The sequence below is a fragment of the Lissotriton helveticus genome, chromosome 6 (assembly GCF_964261635.1).
Source record: "Lissotriton helveticus chromosome 6, aLisHel1.1, whole genome shotgun sequence".
Classification (NCBI taxonomy): Eukaryota; Metazoa; Chordata; class Amphibia; order Caudata; family Salamandridae; genus Lissotriton; species Lissotriton helveticus.
This window is the reverse complement of record NC_136067.1, coordinates 1,201,973,656-1,201,995,442: the sequence shown is the minus strand read 5'-3', so window position 1 is coordinate 1,201,995,442 and position 21,787 is coordinate 1,201,973,656. Positions and strand designations below refer to the sequence as shown.

Below are 21,787 nucleotides of genomic sequence, written 5' to 3'. Positions count from 1 at the left end.
TTTTGTACAGGATTTTGGGAGTAAGTTGAGACCTTTATCACGGATGCTTACGAAAGGAGTGACATTTAAATGGAATGATGAATGACAGGATGTTTTTGAGTGGGTGACGCAACAACTGGTCTCTCCAAAAATTCTAAAACATTATGATCCTTCTCTCACTTACACTCCTACTGAGGATGCTAGCAATGTTGGTGTGGGGGCTGTGTTAACCCAGGAAAAAGATGCTGTAACAAGAACTATTAGTTTTGCATCAAGAGTGTTATCAGTTATAGAAAATAGTTACTCTTTTATTGAAAAGGAATTACTGGCATGTTGGTGGGCAGTAATGAAATTTCGGAATTTCATTTGGGGCGAAAATGTCTCCGTACTGATCACAAACCTTTAGTTTTTATTCTGAGTGGCAAAAACGTTAGAGGTTTTACTCGTAGAATTGCACGATTGTCTTCTAAGCTTCTCCAATTTGATTTTTGTGCTGAATATATTCCTGTGGGAAAAAATGGTTCTGCAGATTTCCTCCCACATTCTTCCAGCACTGTAGAAGGTGAGTTTGCCACCTGTGAGGATGATAAAAAGGAAGTCATAGTTGCCGCGGTAGATCTCCCACAGTTGTGTGCAGTTTCGGAAAGTCAATGGCACCATGCCCTCAGTAGTGATGTGTCTTTGGGTTTGGTGATGACATATATTGGAAATGGTTGGCCTAAGGAGAGGAATTTATACTTTGAGTACAAGACCTATCTTCAGATTGCCGATGAGTTGACTATTGAGGATGTTTGTTGATGCATGGGGACAGGTTAATCCCTCCTCTTAGTTTAAGGCTTGAGTTGATCAAGAGTGCTCATGAGGGGCATTTAGGAGCTACCTTAACAAAGAGAAGAGTTTGTCTTTCTTTTTGGTGGCCTTCTATGGACAGAGAGGTGGATAAAGTTGTAAAGTCTTGTGTTATTTGTTCAAGTTACGATAAAACAGCCAAATTACGTACTCCTCCTCTTTCTCCAGTTGATTTACCATCTGCACCATGGGTTAAGTTGGGACTCAATATTTTAGGTCCTTTTAATGCACTTGACTCTTCATCTAAATTTGCGTTGGTCATGATGGATTATTACTCCAAGTGGCCAGAGGTCAGGTTTGTGAGAGAAGTGAGCTCTAAAGCAGTTATGAATTCCTCAATTACATTTTCATGAAAGGTTTTCCTGAATTTTTTGTGACGGATAATGGTACCCAATGTGTTGCTTCTGAAGTTGTACATTTTATTCAAACCTGTGGAATCAAACATCTTAAAAGTTCTTTGTACCATCCTCAGACCAACGGTTTAGTCGAGCATATGAACAGAGTGTTGGGCGAGTGCATACAGTGGGCTATTGCCAATAAGTGTGTTGTGTTGAATTCTGTGATGAGCATGTTGTGGTTCTATCGCACAACTCCCCATCGCACAACTCCCCATTCCACAACAGGAGTTTCATCGTTTGAATTGTTACGTGGCAGGAGAGCTTCAACCACTTTTAGCCCCGGTTAGATGAGCAAGTGGGTGAAAGAAAGATAATGGTCTGATGATTGTGTAAGAAGTCGTGTGAAAATGACTCAGTGCAAGCAGAAAGGCTATTTTGATTCAACAAAAAAGTGAAGGAAGTACAGATTGTTGTGGGTGATTATGTTGGTGTGAAGAAACCTTTCCACGTGAAGAAGGGTTTGCCAAAGTTTGATTCTTCTTTTAGGGTGATCAAGGTGAAAGGTAGTTCTGTGAAACTTGAGAATGGACATTGGTGGAATTTGTGTTCATTAATGAAAAATAAGGTTTCGATTGGAAGAAATCAAAATAGCTCAGAAAGGGTTATTCGTAATCAAAATAGTTCAGAAGTGGATAACCTTCCTGTTTGAGGTGCAGTGTCAGAGTTAGGAATCTTCCTGTTTGTTACAGAGTCTAAATTATTATAGTTTTATACTTAGTTTAAACCTGTCACAGTGACTTCCCATCTATTATCGGAGCTTTATTGTTCTCTATATTTGCATTGTTTATTGCTGTACTATGTTTAGCTTTCTTTTTTATATTTGTTTTTCTTTGTGTTTTTGCATTTTTGTTTTATTTAAGGAAAGACCCATGTAGTAATCTATGCTTGTTTTTAGAACCACAAGTGTGTGTGGAACTCCACTATGTCAAGGTTCTTGTATGGAGTTCCAGGGCTGGCAGTTGAGTTGCTTGTTTGACCACTGCGCTGCCGCTGCTCTGCTCTGATGGTCCAGTATCACAATAAAAGAAACTTCTACTTACCAGTTTCCCGTGTGTCTTCACTGCAAACTGTTAATAGAATGAGATACAAATGTGCTCTTATGTGGGCAGATGTTGGAAATGTCTCACAGATCTTCAAACTAAACAATATACTCAACCTGATGAAAAACATAACTGAGTACCCCATAAATCATTGAAGGCTTTGCTGTGGTGATCCATGTTCCTCACACACATATAATAGTAATGCATTCTGGATCAAAACAGATGCAAAATGTGTGTTATAGTCATTTAAAAATGTTTCCAGTGGCGTAGAAGAATTACTGAACACAAAGACTGTACTTTCCAATCTCATTTTCGGAATATTTCCAGATTTATCGTTTTGCTCATAGAAGCATTGATTTTTCTAATGTAATTCATTGCAGAAGTTCTGTATGACACTTGTTTGATCACACACTGTCAATACGTTCTTATATTTTTTCTGGTAGTTTGACTGTGAGTGAAGTACATCTTTAAATCTTATGCATTTGGTCATTAATCCAAAATGACGCAAACTATTGACAATAATTCAAAACATACACACATCATTTTGTTATTTTTTTAGAAAATCTATTTTTATGGCTGCCACATATGATCAACATTCATTTTTGGGGCTACATACAAATGGCATGTCTTTGCATGGTGAACATTCACACTGTAGTGTATTCCCTAAAAAGGAGGTGATTTCCAGTTAATCACTTGTTCCAAGAGCTCCTAAGGCATATGCATGGTTGTTAATCTTCTCTATTTTATATTGGTCGAACATGCATGTAAAGTCTTAGAACTGGGACATTGAGTTTAGTGAACAAATGTCTCAAACAATTTTGTGTCCAGTGTTTTAGGGTGCCATAAGCAAAGCAGTGTGATGATGGGGAAATTTATCAGATCCTCTGAAAGGTGCCAGTAAGTAATTTCGGAACAGTTGATGTACAATTTTAATCCATTATAAGCATGTATTTTCTTCCATTTGTAGATGTGAGATCTTCCAACGCAACCTTGTAGTCATGTAATGGAACTGGTGTACAAATTGGAGCAGTCAATTTCCCTTTTCTGACCATTTCCGACAGAAGTGACACCATTGTATTAAACTTCCTCAAATCTAAGAACAAAAAAATGTTGTGAATGAGACATTGTCTTTATTCAACAAAGTTTGCATTGCACATATATTTACTGTTAATTTTTTGTCGCCCTAAATCCAGATCCAATCTTGCCAACTTGTGGTATCATTAGAGTGCTTTGTCCCATGTTTCATTAATATGCAGTTTGTCAATTTAGGTGAAATAAGTTGTTAATTGGCAACTAAAGGCAGCCAGACTCCATGCCACTGACCCTACCTGCCCTGACACTTGTTGGTGGGGATGTGGGAAGAGAGGCTTCTTTCTGCATACTATTGGACTTGCCCCCTCATGGTGGACCTCTGGTACACATTCTTTCCCACCATATTTCAGAAACAGGTATATCCCCCTCAACAAAACTTGGAACTGGCCCTCCTGGGTAGACACTCAGGGGGCTTTTATTGCCTTGGTTCCACTTCACGTAAACAAATCTCCCACCTCCTGTTGGCAGAAAAACACACCATTCTCTCCCTTTGGGACAAGGCTGTAACCTTGACCTGTGATCAATGGCTTCATAAACTTTGGTGTTTCCTTGGGCACGAGACATTTACTTATGCGTTAGCTGATAAATCCAACCCCTTCCTTAAGCTGTGGACCCAGTTGGTCTCTCCACGATGCTCTAACGCTCCCGGACAATAGAACTGGTCAGCGTCCTGAGCTTAACCACATCCCTCACCCAACCTGATCCTGCTCTCCCTTCTGGACATGTACTCTGAACCTTCCCTCAATCGTAGAGACCCTGCTATTTTTCCGATGTCCGGTAGAGCTACCTGTTATCTGAAGAGGAGATGAGTTGTAGATTCCCCCTCGGCAGTCACCTACCCATCCGGATTTTGGGCAGACTTTCCTTCGTCTCTCTGTCGTTTCCCCCTCCTACCCTTTCACCCCTCTACGCTCCCTTCTTCTCGCCCTTTTCCCTTTAATGTTTTTCTGTTGAGACCTAGCCATTTGACCGATGACCGGAGGACCTACCTGATAGCTGAGGAGGAGATGGGCCGAGTATTCCCCCTCGGCCGTCACCTACCCAACCGGACCTTGGACAAACTTTCCCTTCGTCTCTCCGCTGTATCTATACACTACCCTTTTTGCCCTCACCCCCTTTCCATTCCTCACCCCATTTTCCTTTTCTTCTATGCTCCTAAAAAGTTTTTTTCTGGTATGTTTTGTAACTATTTCCCCCTCGTGTCTACGTCCTGTCTTCCTCCTACCTCTTTACCCTATCCCCTTACCCTTCCTGCTCCATTCACCTTGTCCCCAATGTTCTTTAAATGCTTTTCTTGATACTTATGTAACTTTTAACTGATGTAATTTGCAACATTATTGTCCCTCATGTAAAGCACTCTGATTCCATCGGGTCTAGCCAGCGCTATATAATAACTCATTAATGAATTTGTTCCCATTTGTTACTCTTTCTCCCCTTGTCTACCTCCCTAGCTCCTATCCTCTCTCCCCTAAATCTCTCACCTTGCCTGCTAGTCTGCCTATCCCCCTGTCCTTTGTGCCCTTTGACTAAGCACTCCTTCTCCCCTTGTTGGGGAAAGATCCAATATTTATACTCTGGAGTCTCAGCGTACCCGCTGGGAGAGTCCACTGCGCCAAGGGAGCCACTCACAGCTGAGGCATGGTATGGCACTCCTTGCCAAAGCACTCCTTCTCCCTTTTTTGGGGAAGGATCCAGTATGTAGGCCTTGGAGTCTTAGAGACCCTTCTGAGAGAGTCCACTGCGTAAAGGGAGCCTCCCGCAACAGAGATAGGGAAGTGATACCACTTCCCCTAGGATCACAGCTTACTGGACTTTGAACGTTGCTTTGACTCGTCTACCGGTTTGTGTCCCTGTTGCCCTTTCCCTCCTCTTTCCATGCAATGTCCTTCACCCTCCCCTCTTTCCCGCCTTCATTTCCTGTCTACTTCCCCAGCTCCTTCCCCCTCCCCTGAATCTTTCCCCTTGCTTGCTTTTCCCCTTTCGTATTTGTGCTTATTGTTTATCTTGACCTTACTAGTAACTATGATGCCATGCTCTAATAACTGTGTTACCCTTGTAACGATGTAACCTGTAATTATGATCTGATGCTCATGTAAAGCACTCTGATACCTCCGGATATAGCCAGCACTATATAAAACCTTTAAAATAAAATAAATAAATAAATAAGTCATAAAAAGGACCACAGCAGCCCAGCATACCCTCAAAGGCTGCGTGCCCTGGGACTGGTCAATTTCTCTGTCATCCCACATCTAGACTCATGCACTTTCAGAGGGCTAATGGTACATGTCTCCTTTTTACAACTACCAATCATCCTGTGTGGTGGAGGTAAGTTTGATGGGTTTTATGGGGGGAGGGAGTGTAAGTTATGAGTTTTCACTATCAGGACATGTAAAACTTAAATATACATGTTCAACCTTTTAATTACAATGCACCCTGCCCAATGGGCTGACTCGGGACTAACTTTGGGGCGACTTAAATGCAATCAAAGGGATGGTTAAGAATTGGAAAGAGGGTTATTTTGCCAAGTTGAAATAACAATTTAAAATTGCATTCAGGTTGCAAAGGCAGACCTGAGGCCATTTTTGATGGGCTACTTAAGTGGGTGGAACAATAAGTGTTTATGGCCCACTAGTAGCATTTAATTTATAGGCCCTGGCTATATGGTATACAACTTTATTAGGGAATTATAAGTAAATTAAACATGCCAATCAGGTGTCAGACAATTTTTACCATGTTTTAGGGAGTTAGCCCAAGCACTTTAGCACTGGTTAGCAGTGGTTACGTGCACAGACTTCTACCAAGCACTGAACACTATCCATTCACAATCAAATCATCAACCGCTTGCAGGCAATTACAAATGTGGCAAATATAAAGTCTGTAATTCATGCTTGGAAACGAAACACTACGATCATCAAAATCAAATATTATTTAAAGAGTTAAATGTATTGTAACAGTATGAATGTTACGTGTGCTAAATATGCCCATGCAACCTGCCGTATATTGGTCGGACAAAATAGAGTAAAACAATGCATCCTTCAGCATTGCATCCATATTCAATGCCATACAAATGAATCACCTGTAGTGGAACATTTTAAATACTATATACAATGGGTCTTTTTGTAGAAGGTGCAACAAAATCCACAGGGTGGGGACATTGGACTAGTATTGAATGTACAGGAATTCAAGTTAGTGCACCTACTTGATTCAGTAAACAGGGGACTAAATGATTGTGAGGAACTTGGAAAAATTAGGGATCAATTAATTGTTACCTTTTCTATGTCTTATACCTCTGTATGTGTTTTCACATATAACCAGTTGTTGAAGTGGGGGAAAAAAGTAAGGTAACTGTAGGCTGAGAAGTGGAGGGCAGGAATAACTGAGGATTGGGCAAACACAAGGAGATGATGGACGTAGCGCTGAAACTTTTCAGACACTCACCCCCAAGTCACAGATCTGGGTTAGATCCATCATCATTCTTTAGCTCACTTCGCCACCTCAGTTCAGACTAATCAGTCTTGAATCTGTGCCTCATGGGAACAGTCCACCCAAACTGTCAAGCCAGGTCTTCCCTGAACCAGAAACAAGCATCCTGGGACCAGTTTCGTGGTAACACCCCTCATCAGCCAGACTAGCTTGAATCCAGTGGCAAAGTGAGCAAGAGACCCACGTCTGGGCATACCCTGCCAACATAGGGCAAACAAAACAAACACAATGAGGTGATGAACGGAGTGCTGAGACTTTTCAGACACTCACCCCATGTCACATATCTGGGTTGAATTCATTATGAATGTTTTTGTCACTTCCCCACTTCAGTTCACTCTAAGCTGTATGCAAATCAGTCTTGACCCTGTCCCTCATGGAAACAGTCCAGCCCGAACTGCCAAACCAGGTCTTCCCTCAACTGGAAACAGGCATCCTGGGACCGGTTTCGGAGTAACACCCCTCATCAGCCAGGCTAGCTTGAATCCAATGGCAAAGTGAGCAGGGGTTGCAGTACGCCGCTTGACTTTTTAACGTTTCTCTGCACTCAGAGGACAGGATCCCTTAATCTGAAGAATTAATATGAACAATATGAATATATACTAACTCTGTTCCTGGACAATCTGGACACAACTTTCTAAGGTCTGGACATCTTCGACATACTTACGTACTTGGAGGACCTCATTAATCGATGTATGAGGTGTTTCTGACTTCGGAACAGCACACTTCCTTTATTATCAATACGGAATTGCTCCTTTGTGACTTACATGCCCTGATGAAGTCTTTGGTCTTGTTGACCTAGACGAAACACGTGTTGGCAGCGGTTGTCTTCTCTTTGTATGGGTGAAGATTGGACTCCATCACAAATGAAAATAAATGAAGAAATTTAAAAGAATCTGAAATCTTGGAATCTAATACTTGGACTTTAATCTTGTTGTACTGTTTAGCTCAGGATTCAATTTGTGTTCTATAACTGTACAATTGTGGCTCATTTTGAGTCACAGTGTTTGATTTTGGCTGGGTGACCGAAATCTTATCCTTGGAGCTTATCTGATATTATATCCCACACACTAATATTTCCTCTCAGCGCAAATTACCCTCATTCACCTGATCTCTTTGTTGTAACTGAGCAGGGGACCCACATCTGGGCATACACTGCCAACTTAGGGCGAACAAAGCAAACACAAGGAGATGATGTGCGAAACACTGAAACTTTTCAGACACTCACCCTGTCACAGATCAGGGTTGAATCCATCATCATTCTTTAGCTCACTTGGCCACCTCAATTCAGACAAAGCTATATGTAAATCAGTCTTGACTCTGTGTCTCATGGAAACATTCCAGCCCGAACTACCAAGCCAGGTCTTCCCTGAACTGAAAACAAGCATCCTCATCAGCCAGGCTAGCTTGAATCCAGTGTCAAAGTGAGCAAGGGATCCAAGTCTGGGCATACCCTGCCAACTTAGTGCGAACAAAGCAATCACAAGGAGATGATGGATGGAGTGCTGAAACTTTTCAGACACTCACCCCCGTCACATATATGGGTTGATTTCCTCATCATTCTTTAGCTCACTTCCCACATCACTTCAGACCAAGCTATATGCAAATCAGTCTTGACCCTGTGCCTCATGGGAACAGTTCAGCCCGAACTGCCAAGCCAGGTCTTCCCTGAACCGTAGACAACCATCCTGTGAGCAGTTTCGGGGTAAAACCCCTCAACAGCCAGACTAGCTTGAATCCAGTGAGGACTGGGTCAGTGGGCGGAGTCAGAGATGTGGCCATGGAAAGCAAAACATCGCAATTTATTTGTAACTGTTTGCTATTTTACTGACCAATGACAGCTTGTTATGTTATTTAATTCAACCAGTGGATACACATGTTTATTTAAGGTTTATTATGAGTTATTGACATTAAATACATTCACAAAGTGGGATACTTTTCCACACACAGAATGCCCCAAGTCCGCTTAAAAGTGGAATCAAAAGCCATTTGTCCCTGAACCATGCAGTTTCTGTCATCAGCGATTCTCCCATTTTCCACAAGAGCAGTTCAAACATGAATAGCAAGATATCCTAGTTTGTAAATGGTTTCCACATAATTATGGCTTTGCCATATTTGCCACATAATGCATAATCTGGTGCATTATCTCACAATTTTATCTAAAAAATAGTTTTTTTTTAGCTCCAACGGGTCAAAAGTTACTAAAAATGTTACTGGTGTTTCTGTGAAGGGGAGGGCCCTTTGCAAAGGTTGACTGGTCACCTATCAAGACAATATCTTTGCAGGGACTGCTAGTATGTGTAAAAATGTCCCAAAAATCTGAAAATATACCGCATTACACTGCAGCCTTCTTTTTTGCTGCATAATTTAGTCAACACTGCAACATAATTTTGTCCTCCATTGCTGCATAATTCCAATGGCCCCAAAGCAGGAGGCACATTTTAAAAGTTCTTGTGTACGAAGCATAGAGACTGTGTAGCTTGCAAACGTAGTTAGGTGTGTGTGCATATCTTGCAATGCTGATCCCTGGTGAGTTGCACTAGTACTGCTGAAACAAGGCCAATGGAGGTACCAATGTGTAAGGCGTACTGGCCTCAAGGGTTCTGTGACTTCAGTGACAGTCACTGATGCTCTATAGTGTGCTACCTCCTAGGCCTGCCTGCAAGACTTGAGGTGAACTTCAGTATGGAGCGTAGTGGACAGGACTTCAAGGTTAACCCACACTTGACACTGCTAGGGTCCACCTGCTGGTGCTGAGACACCAGGGCTACTAAGGTCTAGTGGGGCCTTCTAAGGTCAAGCATGGGAATGTGCTCCTTCAGGAGAGTGGAAGGTCATGAAGGCTGAACCTGGTTCTCCAGTTTCAAATTCAGAAGATCTGGCCACAGTGCTGCATCCTCTCCCCCTCTGAACACCATACTGTCCCACTGAGAGAAACTCACACTGCCTTCAGCTACAACCCAATTGTGCCCTGCTATAAGCCCATGGATGCAACTCAATTCAAATTATGCACTACACAAGAGTAATATACTGCCTGGGAAAAAAGTAACAACATCCTGGAAAAAACAAACCCTCATAGGGAATGCAAGATTAAGTAAAGCATGTGAAATGTAAGTAAGAACAACATGGTTACCTTAACGCTTTTACACGCATTATTCAGAAATCAATGAGAGTTTTTGACTGAAACGTTAAGGACATGAGTACAGAGTCCAGAAGGGACCAGTTTCAATGTCCATTGCTTATATCCTGAAAAAACGTAAGCAGTATGGTATAAAAAAGACCACATCACTGAACACAGAACTATGGTACATATATTTTAAGCTAAAATACGGACAACAGCCCATATGGACCATACCAAACGTTTTCTACTCCATGCATCAACCAGGTAGTGCAGTACACGTTAGGGTGTGAATAAAACCAATCTTAACACAGTGTGACTACTCTGTCTTGCTCTATGTAGTTATATAGTTATTTTTAACCATTTTTTTTCTCTCCATCTTGAAGCTGCATTTTGGGATAGAAAAATGTCAGAAAAAGACAACATTTCTAGCAAAGTGTTTTCTTTATTTTTTGGATCAATTTCACAGGGGAACGAATAGAGGAAAGCAGAGGAAAGAGCAGGTTGGATTCATAGTTTCTAGCAAGTGAGGAAGAGGGAGATAGAAAGAGTGGGAATAAGAGGATGAGGAAGAAAGAGAGAGAGTGGAGGGCAGTTGCCAGCAGCAGAGCAGGAGAATTGAACATTGTTGTATAAGTATGTAGATAGTTTGCTCTTAGTTCCTCTTAAGGCAATGCACCTGTGACAAGTTTGCTTGCACCATAAGTTAAGCTATTGAAATCTTGCTAGCACTATGATGCAGTATGTTACAATGTTCTTAATGTAATTATGTGATGTCATGGAACGTCGAGATCAGATGAGTTGTTAGGAACATGACAGCCTCTTGTTTTGTCAGCACCTGTGTGTGGGCCTTTCATTTGTTGTAATGTTAATAACGCCTTATTAACATTTCATGTGCATTGTGGCTTCTGTAATAACATTTTGGCTACTTTTTTGGGGGAAATCTGATGGCCCACAGCAGCGTCTATTGCTGAATTTCAATATATTATATATTCACCTTCTACGCAGCATATGGAAACCCTTCTGAGACAAGAACTTGCATCTGATCGAGACAACTAAGTGAAGGTTAATTTTTTAAAAACATATTCCAAGCAGAAATGTTGAAACTTTATCATAATTTACTAGCAGCCCGTCCTGACGTTGTCCGGGAGCAATCAGGCTTCTGGGCCCCCGCCCGCCCCGACGTAGTCTCAGGCTTCAGGGCCCCCGCCCGCCCCGACGTTGTCCGTGGGTCCCCCGGAGCGCACCCGCCACTTTCAAGGCCCCCAATGAGCCGCACATGGGCCTCTTCACCTACCTCAGCCGCCGCTCCTCCCCGCCTGTCCGCCGCTCCTCACCGCCTGTCCGCGGCTCCTCACCGCTCCTCCCCGCCTGTGCGCCGCTCCTCCCCGCTCTCATGTCCGTCGTTCCTCCTCGCGCTCCTGTACGCCGCTCCTCCCCGCGCTCCTGATGTCAGCACCCACGTCGCGGCCGGCGCTACTTCCAAGGGACTACTTTTTTTTTTAATCGTAAATATTTTAAAGCGTATATTTAATTTTTTTATATAGCCTATGTCCATCTGCAGACCCTGACAATTACAACTATGTATCAGGTGTTTGGATTGGCGCTGTGGTTCCTGAGTTTACCCGCCTCAAAGGTTCAAAGTTCTCTCTTTATAATAGTAGTATAGATATATATATATATATATATATATTCACTGAAAAAACCATAGGTTATAGACCATATATAGTTAGGAATTAGCATTTACAAAACCTTGAAAATTCACTGAAAAAACCATAGGTTATAGACCATATATAGTTAGGAATTAGCATTTAAAAAACCTTATTTTACTCACACAAAACCATTGAAATTCCATATATAGTTAGTTGCACTAACTATATATCGCGCACCCGCAATCCACTGCTGATGATGTCACATATTACATCATTCATGACATGGTCAGTGACATCACTGATGACATCACTGATGACATCTCAAATGACATCACTGATGACATCACTGATGACATCTCAAATGACATCACTGATATCACTGATGACATCTCAAATGACATCACTGATGACATCACTGATGACATCTCAAATGACATCACTGATGACAACATCCAGTGACTGTGTATTTCTGTAAAGTTAAAATATGTCTTACATATTGAAGAATGAGTGGATGTAGAAGTGTCTGGATGAAGGATTTAGTAGGTGCATGACTGACTGTATGAGTGAGTGGTTAAATGTGTCTCACTGAGTGCATGAGTTAGTGACTGAACTGTGTTAATTTGTACATCATTATGTTTGTTGTTCTGTAAACTGCTGCATGTGTTGATCAGTAGCTATATGAGTAAGTATATGGGTTATTGATTGGTTGCTCAAGTATTTGTATGGGAGACTGAGTGTGTGTGTGGGTGGCTGGGAGGTGTATGACTCTGTGCATTGGTGAGTGAATGCATATCTCAATGCTACATGTCAAAGTAAGTACATATGTAAAACACAGTACATGTGAGAGTTGGCATATATAAATAACTGTGCATAAGAGCCAGTGAATGTGTGAGTGGCTGTATGGATGATTGTGAACTTGTATCAGGGATTGTAAAAGAGAGTAAATATGTGTTAGTATATGTTTGAATAAGTAAGGTGTGTATAACTGTATAGTTGAGGAAATGGAGGTGTGATTGATTCTTTGCATGACTGACTAGGTGTGTAAGTAACTCCATGGATGAGTGACAGTCTGTGAGTGTCTGTTTACACTGAGTGTATCTAAGGTTATATTAGAGTCTGAAGAGGTTCATCGTATTATCACATGAATGATGTCATCAGTGATGTGATCAGTAATGTCAAATGAGATGTCATCAGTGATGTCATCAGTGATGTCATCAGTGATGTCATTTGAGATGTCATCAGTGATGTCATCAGTGATGTCATTTGAGATGTCATCAGTGATGTCATCAGTGATGTCACTGACCATGTCATGAATGATGTAATATGTGACATCATCAGCAGTGGATTGCGGGTGCGCGATATATAGTTAGTGCAACTAACTATATATGGAATTTCAATGGTTTTGTGTGAGTAAAATAAGGTTTTTTAAATGCTAATTCCTAACTATATATGGTCTATAACCTATGGTTTTTTCAGTGAATTTTCAAGGTTTTGTAAATGCTAATTCCTAACTATATATGGTCTATAACCTATGGTTTTTTCAGTGAATTTCATTGGTTTTTTAAAAGCTAATATCTGTAGCTGTAAAATGTATTCTTCTTTAAATCCAAAAATATATTTTATATGTTTATTAATAATTTTTTTTTAAATATTTTTTTTGTTTCGCGAACCGGGAAGCTTTCCGTTAGCTCAATTTGATGCCGCGACCCAGTCCGCGAACCGGTAAACGTTCCGTTAGCGCAACTGCCGAGTTAGAAATCAACATCGTGACGCGTCGCGGAAGCGCGACGTATCACGTTGTCGCGTAATGCGTCTTATGACGCGCTGCGTTAGCGCACCCGGAAGTGCTCCGGTACGCGAACTGAGACGCGAGGCGCAGCTCCCCGGAAGCGATCCGCGGCGCTTCGCGAAAGCGCGACGTATCGCGTTGCCGCGTAATGCGTCTTATGACGCGCCGCGTTAGCGCACCCGGAAGTGCTCCGGAGCGCGAACCGAGGCGCGAAGCGCAGCGACCCGGAAGTGATCCGGGGCGCGTTCCGCAGCGCGTAACATAAGCGTGAGAGGTCATGTGACTTGTTAATAAAACTTTTCATTGGTTCATTTAAATTTTGGTTTCATAATCATGTAAGGCTAGGTCAGGTGACCTAAAAATAACACTTTTCATTGGTTTAGAACTATTGTTTTTCCCAAATGATGAAAACCCCTCCTTCTTTCCTCACTCTGACTTGCATCATTGTGAGAGGAAGACCTTTATTCATAGTAGAGCAATGGCTTCAGTACTTGCTTCAGCTGGTGCACCCCCACCACCACCTCCACCTCCTCATGGGAAGAGAGGACCACCTCCCCAGGTCATCACCAACACAGAGGAGGAAGAGGAAGAAATAGAGGAAGAGAAGAGAGAAGGACCACAGTTCTTGGAAGAGGTGCCCCGGGTTTCCCATAGGAAAGCCAGTTTCATTTGGCAGTTTTTTTCACTCCCTCCAGGGCAGAAGAAAGTGAATGCGAGGTATGTCACCTGCCTCATTTGCAAAGAGAAATTATCAAGAGGGACTGATAAAAAGTATAGCTATGGGAACTATACCATGCATAGGCACATGAACAGGTGGCATCCACTCAATTACAGCCGGGCGGAAATTCGTGACATGGAACAAAACCCAACAGCAACTCCTGTGGCCAGGTCAACATCGTTAATATCATTGACAACAGCAGAGGCACGGGAAACCGTGCCAAACATCCAGGATAATTTTGGGCATCTGAAATTTACTTGTCTGCACTGTGGTGCATTGATATCATGTGGTAACATGAGTATTAATTCCATCAACCTGGCTTATAACAATCATAATTGCCCTAACCGCCCCAGACAGTAATTTTTTTTTTGCTCCTGTTGAGCCCTTTTCAATGCCTGTTTTTTGTTGTTTCCCCCCCCAAAAAAACCCAAAAATATATAAAATTGTTCAAAAAATACAAAAAAAACCAAAAATGTTAAAAAAAAATAAAAAATATATAAAACAACAAAAACATTTAAAAAAAAGTTCTTTTCAGAACTACCTCCCCTTTCCAAAAAAATTGCTAGTATGTTTAGCACTCTGGCAAGCTCTATTTCCTTTAGTTCGCTTCCCAGTTCGCTTCCCGGTTCGCGAACCGGGAGCGAACCAAAAAATTTTTTTTTTTTAAAAAAAAGAAGAGTAAGTATAAGGAAAGTAAACAGAGAGTGATGTTAAAAGAAAGACAGCTATAGGGAGTAAACCAGAGATACTGTTTAATAGATCTATTTACCGAAGAAAAGACGGAAGAGGGTATAATTGTGGAAAACAAAATAGATAAGGAAGTGAAAGAAAAAAAAGAGAGTAGAACAATAACAAAGAAGAGTTTCTTGGAGAATGTGAGTGAATGTTCAAAATAAGATTAAAACATGGGGAATAACAGAGAGAAAAAATAGAAAACAGAAAACAAAAAATAACAGAAAAAGATTAATTGAAACAGCAAAGAAATGTAAATAACATAGAGCCATATCATCAACATAGGCAATAAAACTTTTGCAGCTTTTATCGGCAGAAATATGTCACCAAAGCCGCTTTCGCGGCAGAAAACTGCCGCTAAAACCACTTTTGCACCAGTTTTCTGCCAATAAAAACAGCAATAATTTTATTGGCTGTGTTCATAATATGCCCCTTAGTGTGCTTCAACTACACAGAGAAAGCATTATGAACAAGTAGTGAAAAAGTGATCAGTCAAAGACACTAAGAGTAATAGAGACGGAGTGAGTGAACATGAGTGAGGAACTATGAGAAGAGAGGGACTGAGAAAAAGAGTGGAAGGAGTTGAGTAAGTAGGTAATAGAGAAAGGAATAAGGAAAGTAGCAAAGGCAGGAAACTGAGGGTTAAAGAAATGAAGCTGTGGAACTAATAGTAGGTGAATGTGATAGAAATGTAACGAAAAGAATACAAAACATTTACCTTATATTTGTCGTTAAATTACTCACTTTTTGTTTTTATACTTTCAATCTGTGAAAGAGAGAACAAACATTTGAAAAATATTAAAACATGTATTTAAAAATTACAAAAGACAAGGGAAAAGATTGAAGGACAAACAGTTTTTCAACAACTTTGACACTGACAAGAGCTTCTGCTTCTCCAGGCCCCCTACACAGTCCTAAAGATATACATTTTAAACTAACAGTATCTTGATGCAGATGAAGTGAGGCCTATCTTAAAACATGGTGCATCTTTTGCACTGCTGTTGTCTCAGAAAAGTGTCGCAAGACACTAACATTTTAAATGATTGCTTCAGGATGCCAATAAGATGTGTCCTATCCAGAGGTTTGTTTGAGGTGAGACCTACTCAGGGTTCCAAATGAAATTTCGAGTTGTTTGAAGAGAACAGAGGACATAATACATGTGAAGGCCTACCAATGAAGTAAGTCATGTCCACTTCACTCTTGAACAAAGGCCAGACCTCTTCTGTGTCCGGGGACAGACCTAAACTTCATCTGCACAATGTCATTCATAAACTTAGGAAACACAAGTGATGTAATTGAAAAATGTGGAGTTTCTTTTCCTCATTTCACAATCACATCACCTGTGTTGCCTTTGCTTAGGTATCTCATAGTGCAGATGTAGTCCAGCATATTAAACAGTACCTAGAAGTGCAGCACTGCATGCAACAACTTTGACACTTATAAAAGCTTTTGCTTCTGCATGCCCCCTACACAATGCTAATTATATACATTTTAAACTGATGGTATCTTGCTGGAGATTAACTGAAACCTATCTTGCAACATGGTGCATCTTTTACACAAAAGTGACCCACAATGGAGCAAAAGAGGCGCACGGCCACCATAAATCTGACCCTAACATTTTAAATGATTGTTTCAAGATGCCAATAAGGTGTAACCTATCCACAGATTTGTTTCAGGTAAGTCCTACTCAGGGTTGCAGATGGAATTTAGGTTTGTTGAAGAATACAGAGAAGATAATACATGTGGAGGCCTACCAACGAAGTGAGTAATGTCCACTGCACTCTTGAACAAATGTCAGACCTCCTCTGTCTCCAGGAACAGGCCTAAACCTCATCTACACAATGTGGTGTGTAATGTTAGGAAACACAGGTAATATAATTGAAAAACATGCAAATTTTTTTGCTCATTCCACAATCATATGACCTGTGTTTCCTTTGCGTAGGTATCTCATTGTGGAAATGTAGTCTATCATATGAAAGACTACGTAGAATATGAGCACTGTATGCAAGAACTTTGACACTTACAGAAGCCTCTCCTTCTCCATGCCTCCTACACAGTTCTAAATGTACATCATAAATGGAAACAGTACAGAATTAATTATACATGTTAAATGGTTTATTTTTGCTGTTCTCAGAATGTATCAAATTTCACTAAAAACAGTGACTTGGAGGTATTCATCATATAACAGCGGGGAAAAAAAAACACAATCAAAATGATTGTGTTTAAAAAACCCATACAACATAACAAATCAGAATTCAGAACTCCTTAAAGTTAACTTACTTTCCATGACGTCAAAAGATGTCCTATGAACAGCTTACACTCTGTTGTGCTGTTATTACTTTCAGCCCGCCACTTTCTGAAAGAAAACCTCCATCGTTTTGAAAAACATGTTACATACAATAAATGACTTCTTGCTCTCTACCACAAGTTTCCACAAGGCCAAATCTTGTCAGAGCCATTTATAACTCTTGGATTTCTTGTAAGCCAATCCCGTCATTTGGCATTTCCGCAACTTTCAGAATTAAAATGTTGAAGATCATTTTCACAATCCTGGACTAGTAATATCTTCCCCTTCTTCCTCAGTCATGTTCTACATTTCCTATGACACTGATACTGCTTACTATGAAGCAGACTTACACTACCTCTATGACTACTACAATTATTTAATTCTCTACATCACTTTTAATCACAAAGCAATGTAAAACAGTAGATGGCATTGCAGACTTACATTCCCTCTACTCTATGTTTTGATTGGCTGCTTCAATTAGCTTATAAAAAGAAATAGTTTTTCTGAACTCATTCAAAGTGCACTTATTTCTCCATGACGTCCAGTCTTATCGTTAGAAGTTATGTCTCTGAACTACACTTATCCTCAAGGCCAAATCGTGTAGGAGCCATTAGAACTTCTTGAAATTCCTCAGAGCACATCCCGAGATTCTTTCCCTAAAATTCTGGTTTTAAAAACACCAGGTAAGAGTTTTTAAGGTCATACGGCAATTTTTTTTTTGAAAATGAAAACAGAATCATTGCAGAATGACCAGCCATTTCTAGACTTTAAATAAGATGTGTAATGTCCTGATGTTGTTGAAGGACCGTCATGATATATAATTGCTGCAGTTACAAAAGTCCTTCCTGATATTGACAACTGCGAAGCCACAACATTTTTAATTAAAGTTGTCAATTTTGTTCCATCAGGCCTACATCGTTGGAACATTAAAATGACATACTGGCCATATGTTCGTATAAATAATGTGGACATCATTTCAGATTTACATTGGCTACACTCCATGTTGTGATCAGCTGCTTTTACTAGCTTATTAAAGGAGACTGATTTACTGTCTGGCAAAGTTAAATATATAAATCTTTCTGAGTCTACACTAGTAGTACTTGATACCCTACAGTTCTCGCAGTCATGCTGCCATTGATAAGAAAGCCCAAACAGCTGATCTACATCTACACCTTCAGCATGCAATACATCAAGCATATACATTAAAAACTCCTGACAATCTTGCTGAATATTTTGAGAGAATTGTGTTTGGCCTGAACATCTGTCTAACAGATTTCAAATTTCAGACACACTTTCTATGTTTGTTCTATCAGTGCTACATTTTTCTAAGACAGAATTTAACAAACTGCAAAATCTTTGATCAGAATTGACCACAATCTCTTCTTTTACATTTTCTAGAGAAAACAAAACATTAACCACTACATTAGCATAGCAGTTGACACCAGAACTGTTTTCAAATTGAAAACCAACAACATCTTCAACAGAATCCTTTTTGTTTCTGCTTATAATTTCAGGTTCATCGACTTTTCGTCTTTTTGCTACAACCTCACCAGTATTGGTCACATTTCTTCGTTTCCGGCCTACCACACGTTTCTCAAACAAAGGATATTGAGGCAAATGTGGCGCATACTCTCTTCTTAACCTATTGTATTCCTTAACACAATCTAGATCCGCACAAATGTTTGTGACATCACACTCAATCAAGTACAATCCCGATAAAGTTCTAACTCTTGACAATGCCACATATGCCATACCCTCATTGAACACAGAACTGCCAATATTCACCAATGCACTGTCTACACTTAAACCTTGCAATTTATGGATTGTCACCGCATATGCCAAGCAAACAGGAAACTGCTTACGGCAAACATATAAGTCTTTTACAAGCAAAAATCTAGCAGAACAACGACCAATTAGCTGTACTTCCTCAATGCCATCAAATTTAATTTTTAAAAATTCAATTCCATCTCTATTTCTGTATTTTACAAAGCAACAACATTACCCATTGATCCATTTACCAGACCTCTTTCAACATGTAAATTCCTTCTTAAAATTATACGGCAGTTCAAGCACACATTCAGAGTCTTTTCAAAACCTGCAGTTTTAGATATACTCTTCTCTAATGAATCCAATTTTGTTTTCAGATTCTCAGACAAAATAATTGTTGATCCCATATGCTCTACTCTGTCAATAGCTTCCAGTTTCACAATCTCTTGCTTTTCTAAATGCAACATTTTGTTGTTGAATTTGGCACATTCTGCAAGAGTTGGCATCAAACATATTCCAGATTTCTTCTCAGTAATTTTCTGAAAAATATTCTCAGGCACAACATCTTGTTCTGGATATAAATTTGACAGTAATCGTGCATGTAAAGCTTCTTTCCCATGCTCGGTCACTTTTCCAATTCTAACATCTTGTAGAATAGTCTTGTAAACTTCATCCTTCGCCTGACGCATATTTTCATGCAGTTCAGCATAATTGAAGTTTAACCATATATTGACGTTGCCAATGCTGCCTAGGCACTTCCTGGTCTCTTCATGCGTGAGCATTTTGAACACAGGTTGCCCTTTCACTGGTGTCAGCTGCAGAAGATCTCCAAAAACAATGATGTGTTTGCCACCAAATAACACATCATACTCTGTTTTGAGAACTTCTTGCATTCTCAAATGCACAAAGGCAAGCATGACATTGGAAACCATGCTTACTTCGTCAATGATAAGAAGTTTCATTTTCCTCAAGATTCTTGAAACTTCAAAACAAGCATCTCCAGATAGCTTGTGATATTGTAATTTGTTGTCATGCTCCACTGGCAGCATCAGTAAACGATGTAAAGTAATCCCTTTAATGTTATGTGCTGCCAGTCCAGTTGGAGCGGTGACAACACAAGACAGCGATGACTCTGTCCTTTCCTGCAAATAACATGAAATTGCTTTAATAAGGAAACTTTTTCCAGTTCCCGCTTCTCCACTCACGTACAGTCGGACAGGCTTCAACGACGTACATGAGCACTCTTTCTTGTCATGACTTAATCCATGATCAATTTGCATGGTAACTTCGTCATATATTTTCCTCTGCTCAACGTTGAGTTGTCTTTCCAACTCTTCTAAGTTAACCGCATCCTCCTGAGCATGTGCCATGGCTCTTTCCACTTCATTCATAGCAGTGGCAGCTTCATTTTCGATAACAGGTCCTCCTAGTGGATCCTGACTCAATGAAGCAGAACTCTGACTGTCCTGAGAACTGTCTCTGGCAATCTCGGCTGCAATCATTGCTTCCTGCTCAATTTCCGCATTCAACATTTCTACATATTTGGGAAAAGCAGGACATTCTATGGTCTCCTTGGCGGCATTGAAAGAGTCTTCGTAACAGAGAAAATCTCCAAGCAGTTCCTCTTCTGCACGCCAAGGCTTGAAAAGTTGCAAAAGTGCTAAATAGAAAAACTCCTTTTTTTCAGGAGATTCGCCACTCAATTTTCGATGGTTTACCAAGTGGCATTTTCTTTGCTTGACCAGACATCCCTCACTTCCTATTACAGCATACACTCCTTTCTCAGTATCTTCTTTGATGTTCCTCTTGAATATGTAATTTTGAAGAACCTCATACAGACAAACATTCTCGAGGTGAATGCTTCGATTTGGATAATATGTATCCAACATGTTGGTCTTCAAAATGTCGGTACTGTTTGGCTCCTTTTCCGCCAAATACTCAATTTCCCGCACAGGTTTGAGAACTCGATTACGCGTTGCAGCAAGACCAAGACTCGCCCAAACGATACTCCTGGACTTGGCATAGAGACTTGCTGAAGACAACCGGTCAGAACATTCGTACGCTCCAATTTCTCGATGCGACAACATCTTCAGACTGAAACTGTACAACTTCTTGCTGAGGCTCTTTTCATGGGAAATGTCCTCCCACATATCCTTCAATTCTGTCTTTTCTTTTTTGGTGATGTAAGACGTCACATACCGAGCCACAGCCATACAGTTATCAGCCACAAACTGTATATCCATGTTAGCATTCCACATGGACAAAATCACCGGGTTGTAGTCGTTGATGTACTTGGACTCTTCGTTCCTCTTCAAATTGTATGTGTTTTTAGGTGATTTCTTCATCACATTATGTCGCAGCGAAGACATCAAACTGTTTACTCTTCCTTTAGAAATCACCGGTCGTGGAAAGCCGAAACGACATTTGGTGTAGAACTTGTCCTTGTTTCGGAATTTACGACGACAGTACTTTCCACATCGATGGCTTTGGAAACGCAGAACTTTTTCTCTTAGGCTTTTTTTCTCCTTTGCGTTTGGAACAGCACACGTAGAATACTGTTGTATAAAACTCATCACTGAGTCTTCTGGATCCGTTCCAAATTTAGGTGCATCCTTGATCCACAGCAACATATGTATATGAGGAGCACCTCTTGCTTGGTACTCCTTCCTCCAGAAGAAATCCAACACCTCTCCAAGAGGTGGATTCTTCTTATTCATGATGAAAGACATCATAGCTTCAAATCTATGATTGAAGTACCTACATACATTGACTGGATCCAAAGAGCACAGTTCTCCGGGTGTCTTGAATTCGATGTTTTCTACGTTAGCATTTGCCTCTCGTAGAAATTCAAGTAAGTCTTCCCAGCCATATTCGGCACAGCTCAGA

General features: G+C 40.6%; 1 protein-coding gene across 1 annotated transcript in view; it reads right to left on the bottom strand.

The window, feature by feature from the left end:
• Nucleotides 1-2,808: 2,808 nt before the first annotated feature.
• LOC144761686 (enoyl-[acyl-carrier-protein] reductase, mitochondrial-like) overlaps nucleotides 2,809-21,787 on the bottom strand; it is an 804,505-nt gene continuing 785,526 nt past the window's right edge. Inside the window, exon 10 of the mRNA XM_078646957.1 lies at nucleotides 2,809-3,359. Within this exon, the coding sequence (XP_078503083.1) occupies nucleotides 3,196-3,359 (164 nt within the window). The 3' untranslated portion in view covers nucleotides 2,809-3,195. The remainder of the gene's footprint in view (nucleotides 3,360-21,787) is intronic.